This window comes from Balaenoptera borealis (assembly GCF_965194805.1).
Source record: "Balaenoptera borealis genome assembly, chromosome: 2".
In the NCBI taxonomy this organism is placed as follows: Eukaryota; Metazoa; Chordata; class Mammalia; order Artiodactyla; family Balaenopteridae; genus Balaenoptera; species Balaenoptera borealis.
Window position 1 is genome coordinate 93,457,890 of NC_138867.1, and position 19,805 is coordinate 93,477,694.

General features: G+C 35.3%; 1 protein-coding gene across 17 annotated transcripts in view; it reads right to left on the reverse strand.

The window, feature by feature from the left end:
• Window positions 1-19,805, reverse strand: part of APC (APC regulator of WNT signaling pathway) — a 138,395-nt gene that overhangs the window by 71,972 nt on the left and 46,618 nt on the right. For 8 of the 17 annotated variants that reach the window (XM_082374732.1, XM_082374728.1, XM_082374723.1 and 5 more), the window contains exons 2-3: window positions 15,466-15,618; window positions 5,766-5,850 (exon numbers count right to left, since the gene is read on the reverse strand). In XM_082374732.1, coding sequence (XP_082230858.1) covers window positions 5,766-5,850; window positions 15,466-15,600 — 220 coding nt within the window. In that variant the 5' untranslated portion in view covers window positions 15,601-15,618. Of the gene's footprint in view, window positions 1-5,765; window positions 5,851-15,465; window positions 15,619-19,805 lie in introns of those variants that run through there. The other 9 variants (XM_082374738.1, XM_082374736.1, XM_082374724.1 and 6 more) reach the window with 2 other exon arrangements.

The window sequence follows — 19,805 nt, forward strand, 5'->3', positions numbered from 1 at the left end:
TACTCTTCTCCATAGTGGCTGTATCAATTTACATTCCCACCAACAGTGCAAGAGGGTTCCCTTTTCTCCACACCTTCCCCAGCAATTATTGTTTGTAGATTTTTTGATGATGACCATTCTGACCGGTGTGAGATGATATCACATTGTAGTTTTGATTTGCATTTGTCTAATGATGTTGAGCATTCTTTCATGTGTTTGTTGGCAATCTGTATATCTTCTTTGGAGAAATGTCTATTTAGGTCTTCTGCTCATTTTTGGATTGGGTTGTTTGTTTTTTTGATATTGAGCCGCATGAGCTGCTTGTAAATTTTGGAGATTAATCCTTTGTCAGTTGCTTCATTTGCAAATATTTTCTCCCACTCTGAGGGTTGTCTTTTCATCTTGTTTATGGTTTCCTTTGCTGTGCAAAAGCTTTGAAGTTTCATTAGGTCCCATTTGTTTATTTTTATTTCCATTTCTCTAGGAGGTGGGTGGGTCAAAAAGGATCTTGCTGTGATTTATGTCATAGAGTGTTCTGCCTATGTTTTCCTCTAAGAGTTTGATAGTGTCTGGCCTTACATTTAGGTCTTTAATCCATTTTGAGTTGATTTTTGTGTATGGTGTTAGGGAGTGTTCTAATTTCATTCTTTTACATGTAGCTGTCCAGTTTTCCCAGCACCACTTATTGAAGAGGCTGTCTTTTCTCCACTGTATATTCTTGCCTCCTTTATCAAAGATAAGGTGACCATATGTGCATGGGTTTATCTCTGGGCTTTCTAACCTGTTCCATTGATCTATATTTCTGTTTTTGTGCCAGTACCATACTGTCTTAATTACTGTAGCTTTGTAGTATAGTCTGAAGTCTGGGAACCTGATTCCTCCAGCTCCGTTTTTCCTTCTCAAGACTGCTTTGGCTATTCAGGGTCTTTTGTGTTTCCATACAAATTGTGAAATTTTTTGTTCTAGTTCTGTGAAAAATGCCAGTGGTAGTTTGATAGAGATTGCATTGAATCTGTGGATTGCTTTGAGTAGCATAGTCATTTTCACAATGTTGATTATTCCAATCCAAGGACATGGTATATCTCTCCATCTGTTTGTATCATCTTTAATTTCTTTCATCAGTGTCTTATAATTTTCTGCATACAGGTCTTTTGTCTCCCTAGGTAGGTTTATTCCTAGGTATTTTATTCTTTTTGTTGCAGTGGTAAATGGGAGTGTTTCCTTCATTTCTCTTTCAGATTTTTCATCATTAGTGTATAAAATGCAAGAGATTTCTGTGCATTAATTTTGTATCCTGCAGCTTTACCAAATTCATTGATTAGCTCTAGTCGTTCTCTGGAAGCATCTTTAAGATTCTCTATGTATAGTATCATGTCATCTGCAAACAGTGACAACTTTAATTTTTCTTTTCCAATTTGTATTCCTTTTATTTTTCTTCTGATTGCCGAGGCTAGGACTTCCAAAACTATGTTGAATAATAGTGGTGAGAGTGGACATCCTTGTCTTGTTCCTGATCTTAGAGGAAATGCTTTCAGTTTTTCACCATTGAGAACGATGTTGGCTGTGGGTTTGTCTTATACGGCCTTTATTATGTTGAGGTAGGTTCCCTCTATGCCAACTTTCTGGAGAGTTTTTATCATAAATGGGTGTTGAATTTTGTCAAAAGCTTTCTCTGCATCTATTGAGATGATATGGTTTTTCTCCTTCAATTTGTTAATATGGTGTATCACATTGATTGATTTGCGTATATTGAAGAATCCTTGCATTCCTGGGATAAACCCCACTTGATCATGGTGTATGATCCTTTTAAAATGTTGTTGGATTCTGTTTCCTAGTATTTTGTTGAGGAATTTTACATCTATGTTCATCAGTGATACTGGCCTGTAGTTTTGTTTCTTTGTGACATCTTTGTCTGGTTTTGGTATCAGGGTGATGGTGGCCTCGTAGAATGCGTTTGGGAGTGTTCATCCATCTTCTATATTTTGGAAGAGTTTGAGAAGGATAGGTGTTAGCTCTTCTCTAAATGTTTGATAGAATTCGCCTGTGAAGCCATCTGGTCCTGGGCTTTTGTTTGTTGGAAGATTTTTAATCACTGTTTCAATTTCAGTGCTTGTGACTGTTCTGTTCATATTTTCTATTTCTTCCTGGTTCAGTCTGGGAAGGTTGTGCATTTCTAAGAATTTGTCCATTTCTTCCAGGTTGTCCACTTTATTGGCATAGAGTTGCTTGTTGTAATCTCTCATGATCGTTTGTATTTCTGCAGTATCAGTTGGTACTTCTCCTTTTTCATTTCTAATTCTATTGATTTGAGTCTTCTCTCTTTTTTTCTTGATGAGTCTGGCTAATGGTTTATCAATTTTGTTTGTCTTCTCAAAGAACCAGCTTTTAGTTTTATTGATCTTTACTATTGTTTCCTTCTTTTCCCTTTCATTTATTTCTGATCTGATCTTTATGATTTCTTTCCTTCTGCTAATTTTGGGGTTTTTTTGTTCTTCTTTCTCTAATTGCTTTAGGTGTAAGGTTAGGTTGTTTATTTGAGATGTTTCTTAAGGTAGGATTGTATTGCTATAAACTTCCCTCTTAGAATTGCTTTTACTGCATCCCATAGCTTTGGGGTCATCGTGTTTTCATTGTCATTTGTTTCTAGGTATTTTTTGATTTCCTCTTTGATTTATTCAGTGATCTCTTGGCTATTAAGTAGTGTATTGTTTAGCCTCCACGTGTTTGTATTTTTTACAGATTTTTTCCTGTAATTGATATCTAGTCTCATAGCATTGTGGTCGGAAAAGATACTTGATACGATTTCAATTTTCTAAAATTTACCAAGGCTTGATTTATGACCCAAGATATGATCTATCCTGGAGAATGTTCCATGAGAATTTGAGAAGAAAGTGTATTCTGTTGTTTTTGGATGGAATGCCCTATAAATATCAATTAAGTCCATCTTGTTTAATGTATCATTTAAAGCTTGTGCTTCCTTATTTATTTTCATTTTGGATGATCTGTCCATTGGTGAAAGTGGGGTGTTAAAGTCCCGTACTATGATTGTGTTACTGTTGATTTCCTCTTTTATGGCTGTCAGTATCTGTCTTATGTATTGAGGTGCACCTATGTTGGCTTGTAAATAACTGTTACAACTGTTGGTTGTAAATAAATATTTACAATTGTTATACCTTCTTCTTGGATTGATCCCTTGATCATTATGTAGTGTCCTTCTTTGTCTCTTGTAATAAATAGTCTTTGTTTTAAAGTCTATTTTGTCTGATATGAGAATTGCCACTCCAGCTTTCTTCTGATTTCCATTTGCATGGAATATCTTTTTCCATCCCCTCACTTTCAGTCTGTATGTGTCCCTAGGTCTGAAGTGGGTCTCTTATAGACAGCATATATACGGGTCTTGTTTTTGTATCCATTCAGCCAGTCTATGTCTTCCGGTTGGAGCATTTAATCCATTTATATTTAAGGTAATTGTCGATATGTATGTTCCTATTACCATTTTCTTAATTGTTTTCGGTTTGTTATTGTAGGTCTTTTCCTTCTCTTGTGTTTCCTGCCTAGAGAAGTTCCTTTAGCATTTGCTGTAAAGCTGGTTTGGTGGTGCTGACCTCTCTCAGCTTTTGCTTGTCTGTAAAGGTTTTAATTTCTCCGTCAAATCTGAATGAGATCTTGCTGGTTAATCTTGGTTGTACGTTTTTCCCTTTCATCACTTTAAATATGTCCTGCCACTCCCTTCTGGCTTACAGAGTTTCTGCTGAAAGATCAGCTGTTAACCTTATGGGGATTCCTTTGTGTGTTATTTGTTGTTTTTCCCTTGCTGCTTTGAATATTTTTTCTTTGTATTTAATTTTTGATAGTTTGATTAATATGTTTCTTGGCATGTTTCTCCTTGGATTTATGCTGTATGGGACTCTCTGTGCTTCCTGGACTTGATTAACTATTTCCTTTCCCATGTTAGGGAAGCTTTCAACTATAATCTCTTCAAATATTTTCTCAGTCACTTTCTTTTTCTCTTCTTCTTCTGGGACCCCTGTAATTCGAATGTTGGTGTGTTTAATGTTATCCCAGAGGTCTCTGAGACTGTCCTCAATTCTTTTCATTCTTTTTTCTTTATTCTGCTCTGTGGTAGTTATTTCCACTATTTTATCTTCCAGGTCACTTATCTGTTCTTCTGCCTCAGTTATTCTGCTATTGATCCCTTCTAGAGAATTTTTAATTTCATTTATTGTGTTGTTCATCACTGTTTGTTTGCTCTTTAGTTCTTCTAGGTCCCTGTTAAACGTTTCTGGTATTTTCTCCATTCTATTTCCAAGATTTTGGATCATATTTACTATCGTTATTCTGAAGTCTTTTTAGGTAGACTGCCTATTTCCTCTCCATTTGTTAGGTCTGGTGGGTTTTTGCCTTGCTCCTTCATCTGCTGTTTCTCTGTCTTCTCATTTTGCTTAACTTACTGTGTTTGGGGTCTCCTTTTCACAGGCTGCAGGTTCGTAGTTCCCATTGTTTTTGGTGTCTGCCCCCAGTGGCTAAGGTTGGTTCAATGGGTTGTGTAGGCTTCTTGGTGGAGGGGACTAGTGCCTGTGTTCTGGTGGATGAGGCTGGATCTTGCCTTTCTGGTGGGCAGGTACATGTCTGGTGGTGTGTTTTGGGGTGTCTGTGGCCTTGTTATGATTTTAGGCAGCTTCTCTGCTAATGGGTGGGGTTGTGTTCCTGTCTTGCTAGTTGTTTGGCATAGGATGTCCAGCACTGTAGCTTGCTGGTCGTTGAGTGGAGCTGGGTCTTGGCGTTGAGATGGAGATCTCTGGGAGATTTTCGCCAGTTGATATTATGTGGAGCTGGGAGGTCTCTTGTGGACCAATGTCCTGAACTTAGCTCTCCCACCTCAGAGGCACAGCCCTGACGCTTGGTTGGAGCACCTAGAGCCTGTAACCCACACAGCTGGTCACACAGAAATCCACGGGTCAGTGAGGACAGGTGAAACTTGAGGCTGGTTTCAACTGAAACTTGAACTCCAGAGATAACTTGCCACGTGAACCCAGCCCCCCGCGGAGAAAACTTTACACACAGGGCAGTGAGCCACCCCGCGACTCCCTCCTCGGCACCGCCCGGCGCTTCTATCTTTTAAAAATGAAATCTTTGGTTCATATTTTAGCTCTCCAATTTTAAGCCATTTTATAATATAATTGAAAATACATTATATATATTACATAAAGCCTGTAGGAGTACTAAATTATGGCAGTTATTGAGCAGCAAATTTATATAGGAAACAGAAGAAATCCTTATCACAAATGCTGATGCTCAGAGAAAATTCATTGACTCCTGGTTCTATAAGAGAAACAGTCCCACGAAAAATCAGGCCATATGTACATGAAGATAAAGCACTTCTATGCTGGACGGAACAAAGAAGGTCACTGACTCCTTCAAATGAAGCAATGGGCCCACTCTGTGGCATACAGCTTATTAAAGGCCTATTTAGTGACTAGCAGAACAGCAATGAGTTTTAGAAAGAGCTGAAAATTATCAAGGAAGGAATCTAAAATAGTTTATTCAAAGCCAAGAAAACCCAATACCAACATTCTAATCAAGAGAAACTGTACTTGGGTATATACACCTTAAGCTGACAACTGGAGCTTAAAAAAATTACTTTAAAACACTTTTTAAAAATCTACCTTTGATATATGTATATGTATAGCTGATTCACTTTGTTATAAAGCAGAAACTAACACAACACTGTAAAGCAATTATACCCCAATAAAGATGTTAAAAAATAAATAAATAAAAAAATCTACCTTTGAGACGCTCTAATAAATCAATCTGTCCAGACGAAGCCATAGCTTCATCTTCAATACTTCCTTGTAGTTGTTTAAGTACTTCCTGTAAAAAAGAACACAATATATTAACATGACAAAATTCTAAGTAATTTTTTTTTTAATAATATCAACTTTATTTTTTAAGTTTTTAAAAAAATTTTTGGCTGCGTTGCGTCTTCATTGCTGCGTGCGGGCTTCTTATTGCGGTGGCTTCTCTTGTTGCGGAGACGGGCTCTAGGCACACAGGCTCAGTAGTTGTGATGTGCGGGCTCAGTAGTTGTGGCTCATGGGCTCTAGAGCACAGGCTCAGTAGTTGTGGCTCACGGGCTTAGTTGCTCCACGGCATGTGGGATCTTCCTGGACCAGAGATCGAACCCAGGTCCCCTGCATTGGCAGGCAGATTCTTAACTACTGTGCCACCAGGGAAGTCCCCTAAATAACTTTTTGAAGACATGCTTCTAAGTTTCTTGGCATTTAGGTCTGCTCGGGGAACAAAGTTATTTCAGATCTATCTGAAAATGTATCTATTTGTAAAGTACTCTACATATATTACCTATTACTAATTATGAATAATAAATTATAGCCCAACAACAGTGATATTTTGTGATAATGGCGATTATGGGTAGTCTCCATGCAATATACTATATATATGGAATAGTTAAGATATATTATCTGTAACTTCTGAAATAATATAGCAAAGTGGATCATTCTCATCTTTCAGACAGATCAACTGAGACTCAAAGACTTGCCCGAGGCGCAAAAGCTAGTTATGTGTTTAAAATCCATGTCTCTTAAGCTTATACCAACATGGCCATGAAAAACACCAGATTAACACAGTATGCTGTTTTATTTAACACCCCAATAAACAGCAAGCTTTTATATACTACATTTATGTACATTCTACTAGTACACTGATTTATAATCAGCAGATAGTTAAGTGACTGTATGCTCACTGTCTCCTGACTTTTGATCCATTATTTCTTTTCCCATCTAAATCCTTCTCTTGATAAATTTTTGTCAAAGAAGGTTGGGAACTTTCATCTTCTACTAGTTTTTCTATAATTTATATACATTTACATTTTATATATTCTGAGGCATCCCATTCTAGTTCACAACAAAATCTTTTGTTGGTCAACTAGGTTTCCCAATGCAAAACAGTGTATTTGAACATTTACAGTCTTATAGCTATGGGCAGTGTTCCTCTATATGAAAAATGATCCATAAATAGATTGAAAAGGAAATCTGTCAAAAAGTGAGTAAATGTAGCAAAGACAACTTCACTGGTTTACCTTGACAGTGACATTATAAGCATTAAGAAAAGAATCCCTATGTTAACAACAAGAAATAGCCTGTGACCTTAAGATCTGACCTTCAAATAACAGACCATGTTGGAGGTTAAAAGGCTTATTAGATAAGTAGACGTGGGAACGTGGAGATGACTGATATTCATGTTCAGAAATTATGTCAGAGTGTATCACAACTGTGGGATAGGAAATAAATTTGCACAGTGATGCCTTTCTCGAATGAATGTAGATTACTCTAAAACATTTGGTATAAGCATCAGGACACCATCTCTTCCATAAAGTTTGAGATTACCACTGTAGGCTACCTGCAGTGTTTAGGATCCCAATTCTCCTTCCATCCACTGCTGCCTGTAGTCTTTCAATGATCCTTTAATCTTTTTTTTTTTTTTTAATTAATTAATTTATTTACTTATGGCTGTGTTGGGTCTTCGTTTCTATGCGAGGGCTTTCTCTAATTGCGGCAAGCGGGGGCCACTCTTCATCGTGGTGCGCGGGCCTCTCACTACCGTGGCCTCTCTTGTTGCAGAGCACAGGCTCCAGACGCGCAGGCTCAGTAATTGTGGCTCATGGGCCCAGTTGCTCTGCGGCATACGGGATCATTCCCAGACCAGGGCTCGAACCCGTGTCCCCTGCATTGGCAGGCGGATTCTCAACCACTGCGCCACCAGGGAAGCCCCTGATCCTTTAATCTTATCCCTATTTCTTATAATCCCCAGTCTCACAATTCAACAACTGCCTTTCTCAAATAACTTCCAATTATATGTCTAATCCTAACCTCACTTGCAAATTTCAGACTCACTTTCCCAGTATGACTGATAGATGCTTTACATCCAGTGCATCTGGATGATATGCACTGCACATGTAAATGTCCGAACTATCATTTTGTGCCACTAAAACCTGTTCTTCGCCTTGTATTCCTTCAGTTAAATGGCAGTAGCCTTCTTTTGTACCTCCAGGCTCAAATCCTCAGCATCCCCTCCTTCTTCTTCCCAATCAGTTATCAAATTCTGTATTCTAGCTCTAGCATCTCTCTTATAGCCATCTCTTTTCTACTCTGTCACTATCCTGGTTATTAACCTCAAAGCTACTAAAATAAACTCCTAAACGGTCCTACCTTGCACAGAACTATCAGAGTAAGGCTTTTAAAACACAGCTCTGATCAGGTCTCTCTTTATACAAGATTATTCTCCAAAGCCTATCATCAAGAGTTAACAGTGGTATTCTATGGAAGTTAGAATTGCAAGCAATTTTTTTGCTTGTTTTTGGTTTCCTAATTTTAAAACAACAGGTATTACAAAAAAATATTGTTTTTAGAAAAGGTACAAGTACTTAAGAGTTCAAAAACAACAAGAAAAAGAAATCCTTGGCATCTCATAGGACATATACCTAATTTTTCAAAACTAATGGCACATTAACAGTTTTTTAAAAACATGTTAAAAAATAATACAGAAAAATTAAAATAACACCAACAATAGAAATTAAAAGGCTATGTAAACCTGCATGTCCAACAATAAAGGATTAAATAAATTTATGGCATTAGCCATACAACGGAATATTATAGAACTATGAAAATATTATAAAATACTTAATGACATGAAAAGATGACTATATTAAATTAAAAAGCATGCTTCAAAATATGATCCCATTAAATGCATGACTGCATAAAATGCACAGAGAGAAAAATATACACATTATCAAAGGTTACTGCTGGTATTAAAAACATTTTTTAAATGGGTGATTTTGATATCTCTTTTTGTTTGCCCGTATTTCCTAATTTTTAAAAATAGTAAATATGCACAACTTGTAATATGTTTTTTTAAAGTTTCTCTGCATGTGGTTAGAAGCCTGTTGATAAAAGCTCTAACCACAAAAGTAAAAATTATTGAAATTTAAGGTTTAAAAAAATTTTTTTTAAGACTTTCAAAGCAGCCACCTTGGAAGCTACTTTTCCAATATGTTCCATTAAACTTTTTTTGTACATTCTGAGTTATGAACCTCACCAAAAAAAGGAAAAAAATGCACACATTAATTCATAGTCAGATCCAGTTACCTTGCCTCAAGATGACATCATCCAGCATGACTAGATTACTCACTACTTTGTTGTGAATAGTTTATGGCTATTCCATGACAAAAATTAGCCTTAATTTTTTTTGTTTTACTGAGATACAACATACATATGAAAAGTAAACCAATATTAAGTTTCTGATGTAATCTAAGTATCCATGTAATCACTACCCAGGGAAGACACAGAACATTTCCAGCATCTCAGAAGGTTCCCTTTTGCCCCTTACCAATCAATATTCACTCCCCAGAGGTAACCAGTATTCTGATTTCTGTATCTATTAGTTGGCATGCCTGTGAACTGCATATAAATGAAATCATACAGTATAAAGTCTTTTGTGTCTCACGTTTTTTGCTCACCAAAATTTCTAGAGATTTATTCATGCTGTTGCATGTATCAGTTATTTTTTTTTTAATGCTTTGTAGTTATCCACTGTATGACTGCATCTCAACTGATTTATCCTTTATCCTCACTCTTGATGGACATTTGGGTTGTTGCCAGTTTGGAGGCTATTATGAAGAATGCTACTATGAACATTTTTGCACATACCTTCAGGTGGACACATGCACTCACTTCTCTTGAGTATATATCTGAAAGTTTAAACGCTGAGTCATAGGGTTTAACTTTAAAAGAAACTGCTGAATGGTTTTCCAAAGATGATGTGCCATTTTATACTCCTACCAGCAATGTATAAGCATCTTGATGTTCCACATTTGGCATGATCAGTCTTTTAAATTTTAGTGATTTGAGTAGGAATGAAATGATATTTGCATTTCCCTGAGGATAAAGGATGTTGAAGCCCTTTACATGTGCTTACTGACCATTTACCTTCCTTTTTTAATTGTCTTTTCAAGTTTTGGGCCAGATTTTAAAAACTGGACTTTTTAAATTATTGGTTTGTAAAAATTCTTTGTATATTCTGAACCAAGTCCTTTATCAGATATACATACTGCAAATATTTTCTTCCAGTCTATGCCTTACCTTTTCATTTTCTTAATGAAGTCTTTTGAAAAGACTTTAAGTTTTAAATTTGATGACATTCATTTTATACCTTTTTTTCTTTTGTGTTTAGAGCTTTATGTGTACTAAGAAATTTTGCCTTCATGAAGGTCAAAGCAATATTATCCTATATTTTCTTCTAGAAACATAATGGAGTCTTTTGATGAAGAAAAGCTGTCAGTTTTAAAGATGTCCAACTGATAAATTTTTAGTACTTTGGCGTTCTATTTAAGAAATCTTTGCCTACTCTAAGGAGATGAAGCTATTCCCTAAGTTTTCTTCCAGAAGGAAACTGTTCTGTCTTCACATTTACTTTTTTTGCATATGATTTACTTGAATTACTTTTTTGCATATGATTTGAGGTAGAGCTCTTGGTTCTTTTTTGGGTTTTTTTCCTTCATACAGATATTTAATTGCCTCTGCACCATTTATTGAAAAGACCAGCCTTTCCCCACTGATCTGCAGGGATGCCTGGATCATAAATCAGGTGACCATATATACGTAGGTATTTTTCTCAACTCTATTGCTGTTAGTCTACTAATCTACTCTAATTACCACATTGTCTTAATAACTTTACAACAGCTTTACATTAATTCTCAGCCACTACGTCTTTAAATATTACTTTTCCTCCATTCTCTTCCCCTGCCCCTTCTAAGACTTCAATTATATTTGCCTTTACCTATTTGTCTGTGTCCCTCATAACTCTTACATACTCTTTTTGTTTTCCATTTTTCTTCCTCTTCTGTGCTTCAGTTTGGATATTTTTCTATTGACCTTTTTACATGTTCACTAATTCTATCTTCTCACTAGTTCATTAATCCTGCATTTAACCTGTGGTCAAGCCCATCCAATAAGTTAATGTCAAAAATATTTCAGTTATAGAATATCTATATGATTCTTCTTAATTACAGATTCCAATTCTCTGTCGAGATTTTCTGATTTTTCATCCATTTAATCCATCTTTTCCTTTTTTTTCAAAACATTTAAATTATGTTAAAATCTTTGACTACTAATTACAACACGTGGATCATCTTGGGATTTGCTTCTATTTTCTATTTGTTCTTTTGATTATCAGTCATTTTCCTATTTCTTTGTATTTCTTGTAACTTTTAACTGCATGCTAGTCATTATGTATACAAGAACAATAAAGACTTCAGATCAGATTTTGCCTCAAAGAGTTTGCCCTTTCCACCATTGGGGTCTGATTTCCTTCATCCAATAACTGAAAATAGGTTGCAGCTACAGTTTAAGTGAATTTCATATCTGATTTGGTTTGCCAAGTTCCTTGACTGTCTCTCTCCTCTACACTTAGCCTGAGGAGACCTGTTGTATGAGTATTCCTCTAGCAGGACATGGCCTCCTAACATCCTGCCTCCACAGTCCATCCCCAGCATCCTTCCCCACAGCAAGACTCAGCCAATGCCCCATGCATTTGGATAAAATTTGGGAAAACTAGCCATGCATTTGGAGCTCCTCTAAATGTCAATACTTCACATCTGCCCACATGTTTGTCAAGACCTCCAACAGTTTCTTTCCTCCAGTAGAGTCCTGTGCCAGTGATGAATTATCAGTCTGTCCCTAGCAAATACCCCTGGGGAAGAAAATTACCGTGATCTCAGCTCATCTAGAAAGGGCTCTTTCCTCTTAGGAATTTTAGTTAATACAGTCCTTGATGATTTCACAGTTCTCCAATGTCTTTAAAAGTACGATTTTTATTTTTTATCCAGTGTTTTCTAGTTGCTGCAGTAGTACTGATTGATTGCCTGGGGCTGCATGCTGCATACAACCTAAAAGAAGTCCTCAATTTCAGAGAGTTTTTAAGAGAAAATCCAACACAACTGCAAAGCAATTCCAAATAAAATACTTCAAAAAATGTTTTGAGAAACGACAGCTTTTTAAATTAATATGTAAATTTTAAAGGAGAGAATATTCATTTGTATTTATAAATTCTGGAAGTTTGGTTTTAAAAAATTACTTAGTTACATTACATAATCACATTATTTTAAAAAACATTTTAAGATTTTAAAAACATCAGAGACTTAATTAGTAGAGACAAAATATGCTGTGGTCATATCAGTAAATAGGAAATATTTATCAATGAGCAACTGTGTCATTTCAAGGGGGTTTCTGCTTGACCCACTTCTGTTTTTCTCAATATATCATAGTTATTTATTCTTTTCATTACCAGATAAAAGTATACTTGGTAATTAAATCTTCAAAATAAATTATGAAATGTGCCAATTTGAATTTCTACTTCTCATTTTTTCTTATACTCTGAAAATAAAAGATACTTTCCATGTATGGTTTTATAGTTTACAGAGCAAGTTATAAATATTTCATTTTGCTAAAATACAAAAAAGATTAAATGGTTGATTAATATTTTACCTAAAGATAATTTTTTCTATACCATGCCATATCTCAGTTTAAATGCTTCACAACTCACCATATTTACCTTGTTGCTATGCTCACCATTTTAAAGTATATCACGTTGATTTCTAGCCCTGGAGTAAAAAATATAGTACATAATTTCTCTTAAGTTTAGCTGTAATTGCTGCATTTATCTGATCTAAATCCCACAAAATCTGTATTTTAATTACAGAAATGTCAAGTATATACATAAATGTAGAGAACAATATAACAAACTCCTATGTATCCTCACATCTTACTTCAGTAACTATCAACTCATGGGCTTCTTTCATCTATACCCATAATCATTTTCTCCATTCCCCCACAACCCAAATTTATCTGAAAAACAAATCTCAGACACACTGTCTCTTCTGTAAAAAAATTCGATATGTATATTTACACAGGGATTCTTTCTAAACACAACCACAATGCCATCATTATACCTAAAAAATAAGCATTTCCTTAATATTCTCAAATATACAGTCAGTGTTCACATTTCCCTAACTGTTGTACACATACTTCCCTGACACACACACAAAAAATATTTTTATAGTATCAATGACATGTAAGCAATAGCAAAGCAGTGTTCTCTTTTGCCACCAGATGGTACTACTGCATAAACTTCAGAAATCCTGAGATATCTAGTTGGAGGAGACACACCTTGCCTTCCATAGGGTAAATATGTTAATGATCAGGAAACATAATTCAAGATCATATGATGTATTCCAAAGTCTAATAAGTGATTTTTTGAGAAATAACCATTGTTTTGGATTAACTTTAATCCAATGTAGGAAGTGCCAATGTTTCCAAGTGTCTTTTCACAAATCGATATTCTAAGACAAAATAAACAGGTCATGGTTCCTATTCTTTAACACCATAAAGCCTCTTAAAAGGAGAGATACATAAATAATTTCAGAACAAGGGCGTAACTGCTATGATACCATACACCCAATCCTGAAGAAATATGTGGATGGCTTAGCAAGGATGTCTGTAAAAGCACTTGCTGAGTAATAATCAATTCACAGTTGAATTCAGACAATATTAGTATTTAATTAGTATTTAATATTAAATAGTAATATTCATGATGTATATTATACCACATGGCTAAGAGGTCACCCTGATATTCCACTGTAGAAATTTAAGGGTCTGACTTGTATTGTTACTCTGAGAGACATTCCATTTCAACATGGAGATGGATCTAAAGATAGGTTAAAATGTTTCCCAAAAGTGAATTTTGAATTTGCTCAAGCAGTTTAAAAATAAAAAACAACAACTTTTAAAAGGGACCTCAGAATTCTGCACTACAAAAGAGACATTGAGATAGGCGTGCCAGGAAGAATTCCCTACTAAGTATACTTCTGAAGTAGATGAAAGAGTAGTCCTGCTGGGAATTTTAAGTTTTTTATCTTTAAACTTTTAAAACCACATGCCATGTACAATAATTTTAGATATATTATGTTGATCTGTGTTAAAATACCAGACTATTCTTTTTTAACCTAGTAGATAATTGAGTCAGCTGTTTTTAAGGTCACCCAAAGTCTGTGGTGAGAAAAAATGTTTCTTTATAGTCTACTTAAACTCCAAAAGGACTTGAGGTAGGTATCTTGGAGATCTGTCAATTGCTACTGCCATAGAAATAAGCAATTAGAGTGGAAAAGATTTATAGATACATAGGGAGGGAGGCAGGGAGGGAGGGAGGGAGAGAAAGAGAGAAAGAGAGAGAGAAAGAGAGAAAGAGAAAGAAAGAAAGAAAGAAAGAAAGAAAGAAAGAAAGAAAGAAAGGAAGGAAGGAAGGAAGGAAGAAAGAAAGAAAAAAAAAAGAAAAAGAAAAGCTCATATGAGTAAAAGGCTGAACTGTTATGATAATGAATACAAAAGTAAAAGAGGAGAGAAAATAGTTCAGTGATATACAGAAGCTTGAAGAATAAGGGAGACCTCAAAATGCATGGAAAAATAACTAGAAGAGACTAGGAAATGAATAAGGAATAAGAGTAGTGAGCAGACAGGAAGAAAGGGTCGGAAACCCAGATGTTAAAATAGCCAAGGCACAGAAACAACACGTAGCAGGAAGAATTTTTTAAAAGAGAAGGAGGTTAACAGTTTTGTTGAATCTCCAATTCTATAAAGTTATTAAATTCAGTGAGAGGAGAATCTGCCTAAGTAGCTGGAAAGTAAAACAAGTTAAAGTTTTAACCTTAATTATTTTGAAATTAGAACGTATTTTCCCCAGTGCAGACTTAATATTTTATAACTTTTCGTGGAGGTTATCACAGCTTTTCAATGTTATTTGGGAAACCAATTTCAGGGCGTGAAGGTGTCATGGAAATCATCTATGCTAGTGCAATGACTGTATTTTCCAAATAAGGCAACTTAATTCTAGAAGGGCACCCTAGAGTATGTAGTTTAGCTTATGGCAAAACCAGGAACAGGACCAGGTACTGACTTTCAGTTCAGGACTCTTCCCACTAGGGTACCCTGATTTTCTTGATCATCTATCATTGCAGCACTTAAGTGAAGACAAGATCTGAGAGAGTTGGGGATGATGGCAATATTTAATACTTGAGATATATTCTAAGGTTGTGAGGCTAGTTTCTATGAATTACACAGAACACCCAGCCTCACTATAGTGATGGTTAAGTTGGCCTTTTATTTTTAAGCTTAAAAATAACTAAGAACTAACTAATGAGTCACTGGGGTTTTACAATCATTTTCTTTATATGATTTGCTGGATGAATTCAAAACATTTTGTTTAAAAATATAAATGTTAACTTTTGCAAGGAAGAGTTTACATATTACTGTTTAACTTACAACACACTTTTAAGTAAGTGAAGTGTCTAATCCCAAATTTACAGAAAGGAGTACTGAATAAAAATGGATAAACTACAATTAAAAGTCACAGTCTTGATACCTTCATATTAGATGCCTCAGTTTCCAGTTTTGTAAGATGATTGGAATTATCTTCTAGCTCTTGTCGAAGATTTGAGTTCTCCATCTTCAGTGCCTCAACTTGCTTTAACAACTGATCATATGAAGCTGCAGCCATCCTTGGCTACCCTTGGACCTATAAGGTTAAAAAGGATTTTGAAATTCACTACTAAAAATATAGTGGCTGCTTGTTTACAAAGAAAGGGATAATGAAACAAAACCCTGGAGACACTTAATAAGAAGAATTGTGTTTATGTAGTAGTTTCCATCTCAAAACAATATTGTGCAAGTAGCAGCATCTTTCTAAGAGGATGAAATACTGGGGTCTTAATTAAAGACAGATAGGACTAAAATAGAAGAGAACTTCAGTAGTGTTTGAAAACATTTGTCTTTTCACAGGTGGATGAGATTTCTATCAGGTTAGAATTTTTCCAAGGTTTCAAAGATATTTTAAATGGCAAGACTTAGGAAATATAATCATTGATAAGAAATTTATTTATATTGGTAATATTAATATATTTCTGGATTTTGTCCAATAGTCACATAATTTTAAAGCCAGAATGGATTAATGAGATTAGGTATTGCATTCTACCACTTTTCATTTGATAAAAGGCTAGTCTTAAACATTATCCATAGGGAAGTATGAAGTTCCAAGAAGGCCTCATTAAAAAGGCAGTCATTAACAAAATGGACACAAGGGAGAAGTTTAGATTGAGACTTCAAATCTTTTGGATAGACAGATGATAATAATTACTAGTATAAATTCTAATACATTCATCCAAAAGGATGAATATAACAGGCCATGCTATGGCATATGCATCTTGGGACCCACTGTGTTCAGACTGAGGCTGAAAGACACTTAAAGAAAACTGATGATTTTAGGAGTGGAGACTGTCAAAGAGAAGTGAAGAAGAGCCTGGCTATTAATTACGTGACTATGAAAGAAGAGGGGAGAAAAGAAAGATATAGAAGATAGCCAGGTAATAAGAGGTCCTTGGCCTGAAGAATTAGAGAATGCTAGGAGTTACGTTCAGACTAACCAAGTTTCAAAGACCCAGATTCTCTTTTTAGTTTAATCCCAAACTCACTTAGGAATAAATAAAATTCTACCTATATTTAAAAGCTAAAAAGTATAACAAAGTTTGTACTCAAGGAATACTTAAAGATCTGGACATTAAGAAAAATATTTCTGTAATAAAAATCCACTACACAAAATAAGGCAGACAAATTATAACACTGGCTAGTCTACAATATTGGGGGTTCAGCAACTGGAAGGTCCCTAACAAGGGAAATCAAAGGACTCAGGTCTCGTCTGTTCTCGAATGGTTAGAGTCAATGATAAACCTGGTGCAACCCACCGTCTCCTGAGGAAGAAACGGAATCCTGGGAGGAGGTGGGGATCACTCACAAAAGTCTTTACTGCTGAAAAGAATGACTTGTATTTGGAGATCTGGGTCTTAATTTCAGTCTTGGTCCTGTTTTTACCTTTGCCCCTTCACTGTAATTCATTTCACTACTTGTACAATGGACATTTACTACCTGTTCTAATATAATTTACAGGGATGTTGTTAGAATTAAGAAACAAAAGGAGGGTCTAAAAATAAAAGTGCTGTGTAAGTTATATTACGAAAATACACTTGAAACATAACTTCCTTAGTAAGACCTACTGTTGATCTATTGTTGTAAGCCCCAGTCCCGCAACCAATGGACAGGAGGTGAAGAATAATTCACCCTCTTGAAAAGGACAGAGATGTCTCAAAAACAAGGGAGAAATTCATAGGTGGGGTCACTTATCTGTTTTACACCATACCACTAATAAGCAGGTCTGGAAAGAGCACATTAAAAACCATGTGACAGAAGTGGGGATCTGACAGTATTTAATAATGTAAGCCCTAAAATTCTTCATTTCAAATAAAATCCTAACAGGTAATTTTCCACTAAAACAATAAAATAAGAGAAAAGGTAATAACACAGAGAAAGAGCAAAGTACACAGAAGTATGCTAAGACACAGAGGTTATAACCTCACACAATCACAAAAAGAACCAGATGGGCAAAATGAACACGAGACTACTAAAAGTGCTCTTTACTGGAGGGAAAAGAATTCAGCCCTTCAGATGGACAATTAAAACATTTGACCATGGGACTTCCCTGGTGGTCCAGTGGTTAAGACTCCACGCTCCCAATGCAGAGGGTCTGGGTTCGATCCCTGGTCAGGGAAATAGATCCCGAATGCTGCAACTGAGGCCCGGCGCAGCCAAATAAATAAATAAATATTAAAAAAAAAAAAATTCGATCACCTTTTTTTCCCCCCTCCAGAATCAAATCATTTAAGTCATTTCTGCTTTAGAAAGCAGGGTGCGCTTTCATACAATTTTACAGGAAAAATAAGACATTTCATGGAGTAATACTTTGCCTTATATCCTTGCAGGATGTTGCAGCCATCCCTAAGTCAAAACTGCTCACTGAAAAATTTTAAAAATCATAAACTTATTTTAGAATGCCTTTTATACAATCACATGAATTTCATACCAAATATATCTTAAATGAAAGTCACTCAGCATCATTAAAAATATCAAAATTTATCACATGAAATGGGGAACAACTCTGAATCCTTCACGCTACTGAGAATATACAAAGATCTAAATTTGTTTTTCAGTAAGGATACCCAGTAAAGAGATCCTCACCCCTTAAGAGTAAGGTAGGGGAGAAGAAAGCAAAAGGACTGTTATTTAGATTTTTATCCAAATGTTGACTGGAAAACAAATTTACAAGCATCCTAAGAAATTAATGCAAGGAGGCAGAAAAGCTTAGGCAGGCAATTAGAATTAAATCTGAAGGATTCAATTAGAATTAAATCTGAAGGATTCTTTATTATAATTTAAGGAGTTTGGGATCACTTTTTAAAAAATTAGTTAACCTGCTTTTATTGGTTTGTTTTAATGAATTAAAAAAAGATGTATTTGCCAGTACTGTTAGATGGTAATGAAAAAAGAGGAAAACACCAATAGAAGGAGAAGAAACCAAGAGTCATAAAAGACTACTTTGCTCAATTCTATGTAAATAAATTTGAAAACTAAATGAAACAGATAATTTACTAGAAAATGTAATTTATCAAAACTAACAACAGGGCTTCCCTGGTGGCGTAGTGGTTGAGAGTCTGCCTGCTAATGCAGGGGACATGGGTTCGAGCCCTGGTCTGGGAAGATCCCACATGCCGTGGAGCAGCTGGGCCCGTGAGCCACAAGTACTGAGCCTGCACGTCTGGAGCCTGTGCTCTGCAACAAGAGAGGCCGCAATAGTGAGAGGCCCGCGCACCGCGATGAAGAGTGGCCCCCGCTTGCCACAACTAGAGAAAGCCCTCGCACAGAAATGAAGACCCAACACAGCCATAAATAAATAAATAAATAAATAATTTAAAAAAAAAACTAACAACAAAAAGAGATGGAAAACCTAAAATTTACAACAAAAATCACTATTATAAAATTGACATTATTCAACATATTAATAGGTCTACACAGAAGAAAAATATTATCATGCCAAAGGTGATGAAAAGATGCTTTATAAATTCAATGTCCAGTTTTGTTGAAAATACTGAATATAATAGGACACTTTTTTTTTTAACACAATATATAGCAGCCCAAAGCCAGTACCACAGAATATGGAAACACTGGATATACTATATTGCTAAACTAAGGTAAAACCCATTTTTACCACTCTTACTCATTATACCAGTCAACACAATTAAAGAATGAAATTAGAAAGGAATACTATTGGCAGATGATATAATTATATACCTAGAATATCCAAAAGAATCAACTAAATATTACCACAACAAGATAGTCTAGTAATTTAGTGATGTACAAAATATACAGAAATCTTTCCTTCATATGTGCAAAGAGAAACCACATAGAAGATGAAATGGAAGAAAAGATCTTATTTATAATAAAAAAAAAACACAAAAAACACAGGCATAAACTGAACAAAGAGTTCAAAACATATTATGAGGAAAACTATAAAACGCTTCTGAAAGACACAAAGGTACATTTCAACAAATGGAAAGACATGCCTTGTTTGTGTACGTAAAGATTCAGTATCATAAAGATGTCATTTCTCCCTAAGTTAATATATAAATTTTATATGGTCCCAATATAAATATTATATAAGACTGGTTTTTATTTTGTTTTCTGCAGCTAGAAAACTGAAAAAAACAAACAAGCAAAAAAGGGAAAACATGAAAAGAGAAGAATAGGAGTACACCTACCACATATTAAATTACTGTACAAAGCCATTATAAGTAAAATAGTATGAAGTTAACTGTACTG